The following is a 17,553-nucleotide window of genomic DNA, read 5'->3' as shown; positions in this document are numbered from 1 at the left end:
GGAGGAGTGACGTTGCTGGAATTCAAGCTGACGAAACGACTGACGTGTCTGCTTGTATACTTCGAATGCTGCTGTAGTACTCAAAAGCGAAGCAAACGGATGTACTCCTGTTATGGGCTTGTCTGCTTCGCTCAGATGCGTTCTTCGAGAATGTACGTAACTATGAATTGCTGAGCGTGATGTTGCAACAGTAATTAAAGGAAGACTGAGCGGAATGCCGGTGCTGAAAATACAATCCGAATATATTTTATTTATCTAAGCTGGTAACAGGACCTCCTCTGTGGTCTAGTGCTAAGAGTTCCTGACTACAGATACAGAGGTCCGGGTTCGATCCCCGGCGCAACCAGATTCTGGAACGGGGTCCGCTTAGCATCGTGAGGATAATTGAGGAGCTACTTGAATGGAAAAGTAGCGACTCCGGTCTATAAAACCAAAATTAACGGCCGTGAGGATTCGTTGCGCTGACCACCCTACACCCTCTATCCCCTAAAGTTTGCACTAACTTAGCCGACAAGCGGAGGTCGCTCGGTCAGTATAGTTCGCTTGCGGAATAAAACCACGGAGTTGGTTTGTTTGTTGAGCTCTTAACAGTCAAATTTACACCTTCTCTGCACCTCGTAACGAAGATGGGAAACTCCCATTAACTTCACAGACGCATGCTGCAAGTGCTTGTCGACCCGCAGAGCTGCTGCGAAGGATTTTCCGGGGTTTAAATACGCGGAAGTAAACCCTCTTACATCTCGAATCCTACCTCTGGACTTGAGGGTCATCTTTCGTTGTAGCTCTGCTTTTGCGAGGCTGCAACCTCAGTAGTGTGCTGGGTGGATCTTCTCTCCCTCCTTTAGCTAGGAATTGTAAGCACTTTGGGACTGAGTTTTCCGTTTACTCATGTTTTTGGGCACTCCTTATGAAGTTTTCCCATACGTGTCCAAAGTCTTGACAGTCGTAGCATTGCGTTAGAGCTTTCTGCGCCCTTTAAGCTTCTATGCTGATGACTGTGTGCACAGTTTGTTGAGTTTGAAGATTTCTAGGGACTTCTGGTTTCCTCCTTTGCACAGTTCAATATTTTCTACCAGTTTACATTATTAGCTACTCCATCCAGTGCCCTATCGTGTCAGCCTAGCTATTAGGCCCTCCATACACACAGTTTGGCCTTCCGATCGACCTTACAGGCAAAACTTTCACAGTTTGCCCCCTCCCTTTCCTTCCCCATACACGCGCAGATAAACAGTCAGGCTTCATGCTACAGTCACGGTCTTCCAGCCTATAATGTTGAGTCACACACGTCACGTGCTACGGTCCTGCAGGCAGAACTGACGGACTGACGGGTTTCCCACAGGCCAACAGTCCAAACGATTGGCCGCCGGCCGTACGTACCACACACGTCAGTTTTGCCTTTCAGTCTTTAACTGTGCAGGCCAAACTGTGTGTGTATGGGGGCCTCCAGTTCGGCCTGCACAGTTGAAGACTGAAAGGCAAAACTGATGTGTGTGGTACGGCCGGCCAATCGTTTGGACTGTTGGCCTGTGGGAAACCCGTCAGTCCGTCAGTTCTGCCTGCAGGACCGTAGCACGTGACGTGTGTGACAACATTATAGGCTGGAAGACCGTGATTGTGGTTTATCTGCCCTGTGTATGGGGAAGGAAAAGGAGGGGGTAAACTGTGAAAGTTTTGCCTGTAAGGTCGATCGGAAGGCCAAACTGTGTGTGTATGGGGGGCCTAAGAGGTCATACACCTGATTCAGCACTACGCCTAGGTTTAGAAATTTCTTAAAAGTGCTTTTGTACCCTGACTTAAGAGCATGACACTCGTTCAGCCAGTACTGGACAAATTCTTCAACTTGGCCTTCCATTTCAAGGTCTTTTTTTTACAGTATCACACTTCTCACATTCTAGTCTTAGGTCATTAACCAAACTCATATCGTTCATCCCCACATGCAGCTTCCTTCATTCTAGTAAATAAATTTAGGCTCTAGGAGATCCCACTAAACACATGAATGACGAAATCACCGATCTCAAACTAACCAAATCTCATCTCACTGAATACATGGCTTCGGAGTTTTTCACCAATCTGCACCACACCCGAATCCAATTACTCTTCAGACAATCAATCCTGAACATAATCCAAAATGACCAGTTCATTCGAATGGATACAAATTCGACGGATTTTGTGGAAGTTCAGAAATTCTGACCGCGCCACGAATCAGTCATCAGCAATCACTTCCCTCCAGTTCACCAGAACTCAGTGTCAATTGTGAGGAAGCCAGCAGTTAGCCTTCAATAACCCGAATCGTGTGTAGGCTCAGGAAATACCTTGGTTGGTAAGCAGGTTGCACGGAAATTGGAAATGAGGTCCAAGGGCGGGGGCAAGGGAAAGGGCCCCGTTCCGGGCCAGTGAGGAAGGTAAATAGGAAAACGGCCTGCTTAAGAACCACCCTGGTTTTTCGCCACGGACAAGGGAAATGGTATAATGACAAAGGGCGACCCTTTCCACGGATGTTGTTTTCAGGAGGGGAAGTAGAATATTGAGAAAAAAAAAGAGGAGAAACACGGCCCTTTATAGGTACCCTGTAAGTTTTCCTCGCAAGAGACGATCCTTTTTAGGGCCTGTATTCCTGGAAGTGCTGAAACGTGCTTTCATGGACTGACTGTATGTCCAAGAAAACGCAAAATGCAGTTGCAAGTACTAACAAGTGGCAAATGAAGAAACCACCTGTCCAGAGCTCTTGCAAGGAGAAAAATTGGTGACTGTAGTTTAAGCGTAGCCCAAGCTTGGACATGGCATCTTTAAACGATCAAGCTCGTTTATGGAGCCAGGGTGTTAAGTATTTTGTTCCATCAGCCGATAACACGGATCACCGGCTCGGAAGGGAATGATGGGGCGGACGCTACAGGACAGGCGAAAGTTTCCTCCTGTGGTGGCACATTTTACAAATCATTTTCGTTCTTTCGCTTTCTTTTATATAAAAATGAATTTCTGCAGATGCTTTGTTCGTAATATGTCCATTGATTGGCAGTTAAACATGTCATGCTGCAGTATTTTAAGAATTAGCTAAACCAGTGACGGTTTTTGTCACAGTGTCCGAACATTTCGTGTTGTTAATTGTGAAGAAGTCCTGAGAAAGTTAAGCTGTCTATACCTGAGGGGGGCGGGCGGCGAAATTTGTTATCACATGGTGCCATATTTGGTTTGTGCCGATCCCGGTTATGGAAGCTTATCTTCTCGTGACGCATCGCGGTTATAATAGAGTCGTGGGGTAACTGAACAGTGTCAATGACATGGCACTGAATCGAGTGACGAAGCGGTGTAAACTATACCTTCAAGGGGCGTGTTGTTGCTTTGATAAAGAGTTCGTATACGCGTGCGAATGACACACTAGAAAACTCGTAGTTTTGCTGAGAAGAAAGCCCTTTCTTACTGCAGCCATCTCTCCCTCATTGTTCTGTAACTGTTTGTGAAGGGTAAAGCTGTCCCTGTGATTAATTAGCCATCGTGCCATGAAGGCCTGACGGCGGAGACATCTTTAACCTCCGCACCACATTGAGGCGAGCAGTCAGCTTTCTGCTGTAGTTCCTTTAGATCGAGCAAATATAGGCATAGGAGGCAGGGTGGCCCTTAGATCTGATCTGGATGTAGTGGCAGTGAATGGAGTTCTCCCTGTCTTGAATCGAACCCCGCCTGCTCGCCACATAGCCACGTTACTGACTGAAGCCAGCAATCCCAGTTTAGACACTTAACTCGTTAAAATTCACTTTTGAAAAGAGTTGTCATAAAGCAATGAATCGTGAATATATTATAAGATATAAAACCATTTGTTGTTATTATTTAATGCATGGAATGGGAATGAAGTGAAAGCTGGATTTGGACTTGTTATAAACAAATTCAGATGCGGATGTTGACTGTGTTCAGATCAGTGCTCCCTTAAATTTACTTGCGGAACCGAATCAAATGATGCATGCCATTACTGGTTTCTGAGCTGAATTACGTGCAAGAATATGAGATGATTTAGAGACGAAGAAAGATTGAAGTTTTGAGATTATTATACTACACAAGAGGAGCCGGGATAGCGCGGTCGGTATAGTGACGGGCTTGGGTTGAAAGATCGGTTTTCAATTACTGGTAGGCGCAAGAGATTTTTCCCTACTCTACAGCGTCCAAACCTGCCCTTGGGCTCACCCAGCCTCCTATCCAGTGGGTACCGGGAGTCTTTTCCACAGGGGTAAAGGGGCCGGGGCGTGAAGCTGGCCAGTCACCTCCATTTAGTGCCGAGGTCAAGAACAGTGGAGCTATACCTCCACTCCCCAACAGATCTTCATGGCGTGATGCGTGATGAATTAAGTGACGACTCTACCTTTGCCTGTACCATACTGCACAGGAAGCACCCTGCAAAATGAACATTCCATGTGCTGCATTGTAGTGACCATTACTGTTACTTTGTTCATGGTTCTGGAATAAAGTTTAAAATGTATGTCGATTTTAATAAAGTGAAAAGTAGTCATGCACAGAAACGTACTACAGTATCATTAAACAGAACTAAGCTATAGCTGTAGAACTGTGATTATATATGCGCGAAGCCGGTCACGGTAGCCGAGCGGTCTAAGGCATGCACTGTCTTCGCTCGCTCGGAAGCCGAGATCGTGGGTTCTAATCCCACTCAGGGGATGGATATTTGTGTGCGTTTTTCTGTGTTTGTCTACAGGTAGAGGCCTTGCGACGAGCTGATCACTCGCCCAAGGAGTCCTACCATATGTGTAAGATCTAGAAAAACCGAAGTGAACGGAGTTCATGGAGGTACTCGTAGGCCTAGGCCCACTGGGGCTGTAGTGCCAAGGGGAATATATATATATATATGCACAAATGTTTAAATTAAGGAACTCCATGGAACAGAGTCCTTGAATAGGTACTATTCCTGCGGGTAGTCAAATTCCAAAATTTATGGACTCGGAAGATTTATTACTGTATTAATACAAGTATTCCACCAGTCCCTATCCTGAGTTGCTACTGTTCCATCCAGTTTCTTTAAGATTCATTTATGTTGTCACGTGTGAGTGACTAGACTCGGGGTTTGAACTGAACACTTGTAACTCGTAACTACAGGTAATTATAACCGTTTCACAAATCTACACGCCCTACTGACCACTGCAACTGCTGCGCACATTAGTGTCTTCACCAGCCATTGTATGGCAACGGCTCTCATCAGTATAGAAGAGTTCGGTCCATCAAATTGCTGTTGACCTTCACAAATATGGTACTAACTTAATGAAACAAAATGGCTGATAGAGTTCATAGGCCGTTCCAAGTCATAGTCTTTAATGCAAATGGCATTTGGAGGCGGCGCTATTAGCTCAGTAAACAGCTGCAAAGCTTACATATCGATTATCAAATCCCATGAGAGTTTTTTTCATTCCAAATTATCACTTTAATCGAACTTACCGCTTCCCGGGGAGAAAAGGCATTCCCCATAACCATGTAGAGTAGACCCATGCTATGTGTGCGATGCGTATATTTGACAAAGACGAAGCCTCTTCATGAGAGAGAAACCATTCCTCTCGTCAGAGAAGATGTTACATAAAGACTATGACCGCAGGGGTTCAGTTGCAATCTCTGGTCGTGATCCTCAGTGGGCTTGGCGCCAAGACGAACTGATTGACGCTAAACCGCCAGTCGTATAATACATCTGACTCTGATAGCGCAGTCATTCTTGACTTCACTCTTCTCGAGATCAGTGACAGAGGTTTTATTCTCTCTTGTAACATCTCTAGGAGAGAATAAAAATCTTGGCCTTGGATCCCGAAGAGACCGAAGCCTTCAGTCGGTCGGTTAAATTGCTGCTGGCCTTCGCCAGCAAAGTCATTCATGGCTTCAGTCTTCTCGAGATCCATGATTGTGACCTTTATTCTCTCCAAGACATGTACATGTTTCGAAATGGGGCTTTCTTTCTGTGTAGGCGCCACGTTTGTTACACCATAGTTTCAGTACGAGTATATCCGCGCTGTCACGGCNCCGCGCCATAGCTCAAGCGGTTAGTCGCTGGCTTCCCACCGCGGCGGCCCGGGTTCAGTCCTGGGTCTGGTCAAGTTGGATTTGTGGTGGACAAAATGGCACTGGGGCGGGTTTTCTCAGAATACTTCGGTTTCCCCTGCCAATCTTCATTCCACAAAATTCTCCATCATCATAATCACCTGGGGCAGGCTACAATAGGCCAATCAGTGGCCGCCGTGCCGAGTGGACCCAGTTGGACTCCACCCCTCACTATTATTTGATTTGCATTGCACACCCAAGTTTATTCTCATGTGGGTAGATTCACTGTAGGAGATATTGGAATTGAGTCTCATCTTTGTGAAAATGGATTCCATATAGTTGTGTAGGATTATGTATTGAGTTGGAAGTTTTGGTCTGTTAATGTATTCTATACATATTTGTAGTTAAATACAAGGGTTGGAACTTTAATAGTGGCAACACTGCTGTAGAGACGCCATGCAACGGAACCAAATACCTCCCTTACCTCAGAGCAAATGGACTCTCCCTTCCCACATTACACGCATGCGCAATGACAAGAAGAACAGAGCCTCATGTTATCTGGCGGTCTAAAGTAGTGTTGTCACGATGTTTTCGAAACAGGAACAACGGAGATGGATAAAGACTGAATGTGCCAGAGGCTGCACAGCACGACAGTGTCATAAAGGTCTTCAAGAGGCTTGTGGGGAATCTGCATTACCTTACAGAACAGTTCCTCAGAACCCCAGCAATGTGAAAGTTATGGTGATTCTCGTGTATGACTGTGATGGTGTTATCCTAATGCATACCGTTCCCCGACAGCAGACCGTCAATGCGCAGTATTACTGTTCATTCTTGGAACACAACCTGCAACCAGTTTTGAGAAAGAAACGGCGACACTTTCTGCAGAACCCACTCATCATTTTGCAGGACAGTGCTCGGCCGCATGCAGCGCAAGCTGTGGCTAATTTGTTCGATCGATGGGGCTTGGAAGTGCTGTACCATCCACCATACTCCCCCGACTTAAGCCCTTGTGACTTTGACTTGATTCCTAAGATGAAGGAACCACTTCGTGGCATTCGCTTCAGAACTGTTCCAGAGATTCTTCAGGCAGTAGACCGCTCCATTCAAACTATCAACAGAACAGGCGCTGCTAAAGGTATCCTACGACTTCCACATTGCTGGCAACGGGTTCTATGCAATGCTGGTGACTACACTGAAGGACAGTAAAACTTCGAAACATGCATCTATTTTGTATCGGTTGTAAATAAATAGTTGCCACTATTAAAGTTCCAACCCTCATATTTACTGGCTATTTCCTTGCAACAACCGTAGTTCAGTCCCATCAGTTCATGTGAGACATTTGGTAGACAAAGTTGCAATGGGGCATGTTTTCTCTGGGTACTTCTCTTTTCCTTACCAATTCTCATTCCATCAAATGATCAGTTTCTCTCAACTGTCGTCTGGGACCTGCATGAAGTGCCATATATGGCCTAAATACCATAGACTGCACCTTACACCACCCTAAGGATAAAATACTGAATATATAGTGACTTGTCACTAACTTGATAGTTTTATAATATTATATTGTAGCATCCTGCTGCACCTCACTTAGTATCAAATGGTTTCACAGTCTCACATGCAGCACGTCTTTCTGTAAAAGTTACTAAAATTTATATACCTCATATAGATTTTAACTTATTAAAAGTTATTCACTACATGTTTCAATGTATGAGGTCATCATCAGGTGTTTTAGAATTATAAATTATAAATGAGGAGACGTCTATGCTTCCGTATTGTGGTTTCTGGTCATTACTGTGCGGTCCCTTATATGCACACGTATATGTGTGACGTGTTTGATCTGCTGACAAGGTAAACAGGGCCCATTTCTGCTTGTATGACCAAAGCAGTGAATACTTATAGAGGGTTATGAAAGTGTAATCCATACCAGAGTATGCAGAGTTTCCACTTATTCTTTGCACCTTCACCATTCTGCGTTCTAGCTATTATGAATAAGATTTCATGAACATGTTTATTTTATCATTTGTCTTTTTCTTCTTTTGATGGACCTGTTGCACATAATGTCAAAGGTTTACACCTTTACATTCTGCAACAAACAAAAGACATTATCAAAAATTGCATATTTTTCGAAGATTTGTAACCACACATTATTGCAGGACTTAAGTGGTGCTAATATAATTCGCACTTCACAAATTTGTGTGTCTGGCATATTGGTATTACTGATTGTAGGAAATCAAGGATTACAAGTTTAGTGTCAATCAGATCTTGAGTTGAAAAGTGCAGACACAGCTGGCCCCATGTGTGTTAATTTCATGTGCATTGCGCAAATAATTGGAAATTTAATGACTGGCATCCCAGTGGTTTTAGGTTTGTCATTTTGTTTAATAAGCAGAAATTAACTGATGCATTGTCCTGAATTGACTTTATTATACATGTGTATTTTTCAGATGGTGAAGTTATTGCTTGGGTTTATATTACATATGGCGTTTCTTCTTTCTACAGGCAATCAGTATTAATAAAGCCATCAATCAGATTGAAACACCAGTGAAGGAGAAACATGTAAGAAGTATCCTTTATACAGTGAGATTTCTTTTGAGCATCCTACAAATCATTGAACCTCTTGGATGAAGAGTCAGATAGTCTTCCCAGCATGTCACCCCTGTGAAGATTCAAACTTCTAGTGGACCTGACTGACAGATGTTAGCTTAAATACTTTACAGATAATATTACCTGGATTACAGGAGGCACGTGGTAGTCTAGGTGGTTGAGGCACTGTGCTACAAACCAGAAGGTAATGGGTTCAGTTCCCAATGAGATCATTGGATTTTCAATTGACCTAATCCTTCCAGCCCCACTCTGGCCCTGGGGTGGACTCAGCCTCTAACAAATGAGTACCAGGAATCTTCCAGGGGGTAAAGGGTGGCTGGCATGTAAGACTGACCTCACCGCCATCTGTGAACCGATTGTCTAGAAAATGTGGGCTCCTCAACATCTCACAATCCTATGGGCATCCACAGCCTGTTACAGGGATAGCTACAACATATTCTGGAAATGCTCTCAGATGTTCTGCACATGTGCCTGACCCCCCATAAAAATTTACATTTACACACTGAAGTTCTTCGGAAATAGAAAAATCTTTCATTCAGATCTTCAGTTGTGTGAGAATTTTACAAAATATTTTTCTTTACTGTGCCACTGCTATATTAAAGCTACATTAATCTGTAAGTGAAAATTCATTTCACTACTCTTACTTTAAAAATGTTGGAGCCATGATTGTACGTCCCCCTCGCACACTGAAAAGATTTTTGACAAAGACAAAACAACTCCATCCAGTGTGACTACTGAAGTTTTTACTACTTGAAAACTTAACACCCTTACATGTTTTGGTCCCTGTAGACCATCATCAGAGGGACATTGATACTTCTTGGAAACTACCATCACAATGGGTGTTTTGAGTGTTAAAATACATATACATACAATGCTTGTAATGCACAATTTAAAAACTTTAATATACCAAGAAAGCTGCTGTAGTTGTGGAAAAGTTGGATTTGTATATATTGTGCACTACAAACAGTGTATGTATATGTATTTTAACACTCAAAACACCCATTGTGATGGTAGTTTCCAAGAAGTATCAATGTCCCTCTGATGATGGTCTGCAGGGACCGAAACATGTAAGGGTGTTAAGTTTTCAAGTAGTAAAAACTTCAGTAGTCACACTGGACGGAGTTGTTTTGTCTTTGTAATTGTTAGTGTGAGGGATGAGAATGAAACAAACCAAACTCCATATTACATTGTCATATCAGTACAACTTGCCAGCTGAAGTGTACAAGTCTTTAACTGAATGCCAGGTACAATTATTGGAACCTTTCATGAAAAGGGAGCACAGACTTTTTGGGTATGTGCACTGCGACTTCCTTTGCAAGACAATCGAATTGCAGCATGGAAGTTTTGTCATGTCCTGCATAAAGTTCTTCGAGAGGGACATCCACAAGTTCTTTCCCACTCCCAGCGACATCGAGGAGAAATAGAAGATTTGGGGAAACTTTGGGTAAGCAATGGAAGCTAAGTCTTGAGTTTACTTAAAGATCTGTGGCAGAGAAGATTATTGTCCTCTGGAATGTTGATGCCATGTACGATAATTTGGGAGATCATTGTCATAATTTTAGAAAAATCTGCTGCCTCCTTTCTACTCTGAAGATGGAAGTACCAGGTTCCTTTGAAATAATGGTAGTGATCTATTAGGCTACACAGTGTCACATACCAGAGGGCAGTAATCTTTGTAGTCACTTCTGTGAGAACCTTGAAACTCACATCTAGCAAAATATCAGAAATTTGTTGCATGTAGTTTTTTCAAAAGTAGATTATTGTCATTACAGGGCTGTTTCAATAGCGACCATACACAAGTTGCATGGTATACTGCAGTTTTAATACACATTCAGACCTGGCTTTAAAATCTTCAAATTCCTTGGCAGCCGAGACATTTTTCTCCAAATATCTGTATTATGGCTGTTTTAACTGCATTTAAATTCTGAGATATAAGTGAGATTTTCCACTCTTATTGTAACTGTTGTTTATTGAGACTGTGTTGGAGTCATTTATCAGCTGTGACATATTGGAAAGCTGGACCCAATGTTAATTAGACATTTCTGATTGTGAGGTAAATATTAGTAAATATTAGAAGTTCTGGGCTGTAGATCTGAATATGTAAACTTTCCATTGATTCCTTTAAGCACCCATAGCTGGAGTGCTGTAGTGTAAAAAAGTAAGTAAAGCTATCCCTGTACCAGGCCGTGAAGGCCTATAGGGTTGAAAGACATTGAGGGTCCCACATTGTCTAGACAATCGGCTACAGTTGTAATAGAATCTGAAGGACTTATTCTGTGCTTTGCTTTGCAGTGTCACTTACGAGAAGGCTATGGGAAACTTATACAATGCTATACAGTTCTGCTCATAACTAAGTTGGACTTCCATCGCCGCAACCCTCGCTTCCCAGGCAACCTTCAGGTTACGAAAGAGGAACTTGAGAGCATTGGCGAGAATGATATCAATAATTAGTAAGTCTGGTTTAATCCACTGATCATGTCAGGTTATACAATGACACAGACCTACCACCCTGTATTTATTGTTATTCATAACATGAAATTGACAGTCTCTCTTTAAATATGTATGATTGGTGGAAAGTAAGTGTGTGAATTTTGCTCTCATGAAGGAAGAAGCCACTTCTACACTTACGAAAAGAGTTGTGAAACGCAGTGTTGCCATAAATGAGATAGGATGAAGCTGCTTCTGTATTTAAAGCCAGCATAGTGGAACAAATATATCAAGACCTGTTAGTCATATATTGGTACAGTTATGCTAATAGAATGTACAAAATGTGACTGTGTTTATATGAAGGCGAGTCAAGTGAACACCTTAAATATTTTTTTGAGTATTATTTATTGTGCACAAGTGGTACAAAGCTGTATCACTTTTCAACATAATCTCCCCCACGCTCAATGCAAGTCCTCCAGCACTTACAAATTGCAAGAATTCCTTTGGAAAAAAATTCTTTTGGTAGTCCGCGCAACCACTCATGCACCACGTGGCGTACCTCTTCATCAGAACGGAATGTCTTTCCTCCCCATTGCTTCTTTGAGTGGTCCAAACATATGGAAATCACTTGGGGCAAGGTCTGGTGAATATGCCGGATGAGGAAGACACACAAAATGCAGGTCATTGATTGTCGCAACTGTTGTACGGGCAGTATGGGGCCTTGCATTGTCATGTTGCAAAAGGATACCTGTGGACAGCAATTCATGTTGCTTTGATTTGATTGCAGGCCGAAGGTGATTTTTTAGGAGATCTGAGTATGATACACTGGTGACAGTGGTTCCTCTAGGCGTGTAGTGCTCCAAGATGACGCCTTTTTTGTCCCAAAGGAGTCAGCATAACTTTCATTGCTGATGGTTGTGTTCGAAACCTCTTTGGTTTTGGAGATGAGGAATGGCGCCATTCCTTGCTCGCTCTCTTCGTTTCCGGTTGGTGGAAGTGAACCCAGGTTTTGTCCCCAGTAACGATTCTTGCAAGGAAGTCATCACCTTCTCATTCAAATGCCGCAGAAGTTCTTCACAAGCATCAGTATGTCGGTCTTTCAATTCAGGATTTAGCTGCTGTGGCACCCATTTCGCAGACACTTTGTGAAACTGGAGCACATCGTGCACAGTGTGGTGTGCTGAACCATGACTAATGTTTAAACTTGATGCAATTTCATTCAATGTCACTCGGCGGTTCTCCCTCACTATGGCTTCAACTGCTGCAGTGTTCTCTGGAGTCACAACTCCATGTACCTGACCCGGACGAGGATCATCTTCCACTGAAGTCACACCATTTGCAAACTTCCTACTCCATTCGTACACCCGCTGCTGTGACAGGCATGCATCACCATACTGAAACTTCGTTCTTCGATAAATTTCAATAGGTTTCACACCTTCACTACACAAAAACCGAATAACAGAATGCTGTTCTTCCCTGGTGCAAGTCTCAAGTGGGGCAGCCATCTTATACTGGTGCTGTGACGGTGTTTGTGCATCTGCACTATGCTGCAACCTACAAGCCATTCTGCACGCTGTTTGTAGCACGCTTACCAGCTTATAGGATAATGGCACAAAATTTCGATATTTTATTACAAATTTAAGGTTTTCATTTGATTCACCCTTGTATTTCTATAAATAACGGCTTGATAGTTACTGCATATCATATATCACTGCTGTGATTTGTTTTAAAATATTATGTTTGTTTTTGACTTCAAAGTAATAGTTAGACAGTGTAACTTAGGCTAAGTGGACTGCATGAAGACTGAGTTGGCTTTGATTTATTATTTTACCGCATTGTCAATCTAAGCTTCCGTCCCAAAAGAGAATTGCAAATTACAAGTGGAAATTTAATTTTTACCTGTGCTTTTGGGAAGAATCTCTTACTCCCCTGCTAAGCCACCCACATCTCTCCCCCATCCCCTATTGATCCTCACCTTGCAGTACTGACTACTGATCTAAATGTGACTGAGTGATGAATTCTGTATAAATGTGATTAACAAAGTTCTTCACAGGCACGATCTGACAACCCAGCTTACTTGAGAAATATTGGCACTTCCTTACTGGAGGTGAGTGTGGGTGAGATTCCCCTGGCTGTAGAAATGAAGACAGTGCTCTGACCCCTGCAATGGACTTTGTTTTTGTTGGTGTATAGAGTGTAAACAGTAATATCTCTATGTGTATGTGTATGTGTGACATAAGATACGTGGTTCTGTGTTTCATTTTCGTTTCATATTAAGTGTAAACAGCAATATCTTTATATCTCTATGTATGTAAGACCTAGGATATATGGTTCTGTGTTTCATTTGTGTCATTCAACAAAACATACTTTTGTCCTGAAGATGGAGGCAGCAGATTCATAAGAAACATTGGGAACAAGTTACAAAACTACACTGTATCACAACCCAGAAGGCAGCAGTCTTAATGATTATATCTTTTGCTGTCTTCCTGCCAGCTGTAGTTAGTACCTCCACTTGTGAAAGAATTGTCAGGCTGTAAGATTTGAGGCTTTCACGGCGGTGACTATGAAGAAAGCAGTCTTCTGGGATTTGGCACCGTGTATATGTGGTGTTAACCGACGTTTCGGAGGAAAGTATCTCCTCCACCTTCAGGGTAGAAGGAAAAATATAAGAAATCCGCAAGTGAACGGTCTCTTCGCTTGCGGATTTCTTATATTTTTCCTTCTACCCTGAAGATGGAGGCGATACGTTCCTCCGAAACGTCGGTTAACACTACATATACACGGTGCCAAATCCTAGAAGACTGCTTTCTTCAATTGTCAGGCTGTCTGTTAAAAATCAAACAATTCTTCAGAAACATCCCCGCTCAAGATAAGCAGGAAGTATGAAAGATCAAATATATGCTTGCTTCTTACATAATTCAATACTGCACATTGTGTAGTTGTGCCCTTTCTTAATACGCAGATTAATTGTAATAGGTAAGCAGCCTGTGGGGACCAATTACATTAGATCAGAGCAGGCTGAACAGAACCTGTCTCTTTGGCCATTCAGCTTTTAAGCAGGAGAAGGGTTAAATGTTTGTCTTGACTGATCTGGTTACCAGACTGAAATGTTTCTTGCATGATTGTGATATTGGCACTGTGGATTGGCTTGAGAGATATGATGCTTGTTAAACATTGAATTGAATTTTGATATTTTTTTGATTGCATAAAAAATGGGGAATTAACACTCGTTTGGTAATTCTTCTTTTTCAGTTTCCAAATGTCTGTAGAAATGTTTGATTACATGGATGAAATTTTAAATCTGCAGTCAGCAAGTAAGTGTTTTCTGTTTGTTGTAAATATATTTGAAGCATCCATAGCAGAACTTTCAAGTGATGATGATTTTCTTGAGTTGGTTTATGTGAAGTGTTTTGTTTTAGTTGGTTATTTAATGATGCTCTCAGTTTTTAAACTATGTAGTATCAGATAACAGGATGATTGATGAATTTGAAAGGATTTGGAAGGAAGCTGTCATGGACTGATCTAATTATTGTCTCAGCTTAAAATTATTTAATGATGCTGTTTGATCAGGCTTTCAGATGAGATATAGTGGAATGGCAATAGCTGGAGGAGTGGGCATTATTGAAGTTCTTTCCTTTTTGATTGAGAAAAATAACATAAATTTAATCAGGTTGTCCAGTGTTTGTGAATTGAGATAGGAACAATGTTATGAAACTGATACACTCAATAAGTTTGATAGAAACAGATTTACTACATTATAATGCTAAAATGTAGCAGTTCATTTAAGAGAGTAGGGTTGGTTTATTACACTTATGCTAGGAGGTGGCTCTTCATGAGGTGCAAAGTATAGGGACAAGTTTGTCCTTGTCTTTTTATGGGTACTACAGATGGTTCACTTGCAGGATCCGTCATATATAAATTCAAAAATGTTACCAGAATGGGTTGATATAGAGGTACTCAAGTGGTGCCTCATTTAACTAGTTATGACAACCAGAGCACTGGCTGTTGTAACAGGCTTTTTTATAGATTTCCTCAGGCAGATGCCAGGGTAATACTGCAGTTAGGGTATGATTGCTTCCTTCCAGATCCCTTGTAATTCATTTATCCTACCATTTGACATTACATAATCTTGTGATAGCGTTGTAAAATTACAGACGGGGAAACAAGATTGATATATCTCTGTGCATTCAGTGCATATGGCATAGACTTGTTCTCAGTAGTAATAGACGTGGGCTTAGATGCAATTCAATGGCATGTTTATTAGTGCCTGAGTGCTCATAGATTTCACATTTAGAGATAAGCAGACATGTTAACACTCCAGCAGATCTCCAGTACATGCTATGTAGCATATGGATACCCCCCATATTTATTCTGGACATTGCAATGAAGACAAAATTTCCCATTGTACTGTAGTTGCATATTTATATTTTTTCCATTATTTCCATTTTTGTTTAGTTTATTCAAAATGCATAGTCAGTTTTTTAAATATCAGAGGTACTTATAGGATGAATAGAATAGTAGAATTTGCTCTTTGCTTTACTTGTATGTAATTTAATACAAGCTGAAATAAGGGTGAAGAATTATTTTGAATTTCCAGAAAAATTGGTTCTGCAAACTCATTCACGTTTGATTCTGAGCTTCTGATATTCCACTGTTACATACTTCTCTGCATTCAATTTCACACGTGTCATGGCTTTCTCTTTCAGTTTTTGGCTCACTCAACATGTCACGTTCAAACTCTATGATGAGCTCTGGTCAGTGTCGCCTTGCACCACTCATACCCTGCATTCAGGACTCATCACAGTTGTATGACTACTGTGTAAAAATACTCTTCAAACTGCATGCAAGTAAGAGTTGTTTGAACTATATGCTAATTTTACTTATATATGCACATAGGTAAAATACAGAGACATGCAATGAAACTTAGCACATGATTTGTTTTTTCAAATAGTACTTTACTATCAGTTCACATCAACAGTAGGTCCCGTTACTTTGTAACAGATGGTAACTAGTGAAAGTTGGTGACAGTATTTAGAGGAATATCATCAGATGGCTGCTTTGCATTTGAATATATACTTTTGCTTGGTTTCTAGTTGTATTTAAATGTAAATAATTTCTGAACTTACTGTAGCCTGTAGGATAGAAGTACCATATTTACTCACTTAATTATACCTCCACATAATTAGTGTATGTTCACTTTTAGATAGTTTTTGTGGGGGGGGATCAAATACTGCATATTACCTTTGATAACAGTTTGACTAACGTATGTACAAAAGATGTGGACACAGCATTGGGGCAGCATGGTATTTTTCATCAGAATGTTAACAAATTTGGTAGTTGAGTCAATAACTATGAATATCAATTCTTTATTGCCTCATGACATTCAACTTTAAATACATTTTCTGTGAAAATTATGCTTTGATCAGAATTTGAGCAAGGGATATCTTAATCTCATTGTTCACTGACATGTTGCCTGTCATTCTGAATATCCGTGTTGCCATATTGCATACACCTTGAATTACCTCAGGCTAATATGAAAAATTGTGTACTCTGAAAAGTCGTATTTGCCTATTTTATGCCCCACTGCTATCAGAGATGATTTTTTTGTTCAAGAAGTAAGTAAATTATGCAAGTAAATATGATAAGTCTCAAATGAGGGTTTTGTTTTATTTAACTTATCAGAGCCTAAATCTGAAGAATGCTATATAATTGAATTTAAATGATTACAGGTCTTCCTCCTGATACGCTAGCAGGTCACAGGGAGAGGTTTCTGAAGCAGTTTCAAGACTTGCGTCAGTTTTACTTGAATGCAAGCACGATGCAGTACTTCCGGAACCTCATCCAGATTCCTCTGCTGCCTGAGGCAAGTGTTTTGAACAGGCACTTTGTCATCATAATATTATTGGTTGAATAGCATTCCAGTATAAATAATCCCATAAAGCAGAGTCCTTGAGAAGCTAGTAGTTGCTTAGCTGGTCAAGGCATTTCCTTCCTTTTACCCAAACACAGTGAGCAAGTTGACTCAAAGGCCACACCATAGCTCAAGCGGTTAGTCGCTGGCTTCCCACTGTGGTGGCCTGGGTTCAATCCCGGGTCTGGTCAAGTGGGATTTGTGGTGGACAAAGTGGCGTTGGGGCGCGTTTTCTCCAAGTGCTTCGGTTTTCCCTGCCAATCTTCATTCCACCAAATTCTCCCATCATCATAATCACCTGGGGCAGGCTACAATAAGCCAATCAGTGGCCACTGTGCCGATTGGACACAGTTGGACTCCACCCCCCACTAAGTGAATTTAAAGTAATTAAATTAAGTTGACTCAAGCTGTTTAACGTATTTGTGAGGTACCTGTTTTGATTCTTGGACAGGACACAGGCTATCATGACATCATGGTTTTCCTCAGTCCCTCCTAGACTGCTGGATAGTACATCAGTTAGGCCACAACTGCTTCTTTCTATATTCTCTCCAATTCATTTGTTAAGTATTCTACCATTTCATGCTGTATAG

General features: G+C 41.6%; 1 protein-coding gene across 2 annotated transcripts in view; it reads left to right on the top strand.

Annotated features, from left to right (window-relative positions):
* LOC111872505 (huntingtin-interacting protein 1) overlaps nucleotides 1–17,553 on the top strand; it is an 81,900-nt gene that overhangs the window by 34,644 nt on the left and 29,703 nt on the right. For both annotated transcript variants that reach the window (XM_023866493.2, XM_023866494.2), the window contains exons 2-7: nucleotides 8,521–8,584; nucleotides 9,870–10,069; nucleotides 10,918–11,075; nucleotides 14,305–14,366; nucleotides 15,759–15,899; nucleotides 16,782–16,915. In XM_023866493.2, the coding sequence (XP_023722261.1) occupies nucleotides 8,521–8,584; nucleotides 9,870–10,069; nucleotides 10,918–11,075; nucleotides 14,305–14,366; nucleotides 15,759–15,899; nucleotides 16,782–16,915 (759 nt within the window). The remainder of the gene's footprint in view (nucleotides 1–8,520; nucleotides 8,585–9,869; nucleotides 10,070–10,917; nucleotides 11,076–14,304; nucleotides 14,367–15,758; nucleotides 15,900–16,781; nucleotides 16,916–17,553) is intronic.

The sequence above is a fragment of the Cryptotermes secundus genome, unplaced genomic scaffold (genome assembly GCF_002891405.2).
Source record: "Cryptotermes secundus unplaced genomic scaffold, Csec_1.0 scaffold537, whole genome shotgun sequence".
NCBI classification, from domain to species: Eukaryota; Metazoa; Arthropoda; class Insecta; order Blattodea; family Kalotermitidae; genus Cryptotermes; species Cryptotermes secundus.
Note: the sequence above shows the minus strand (reverse complement) of the source record. Positions and strands in the feature narration are given on the sequence as shown.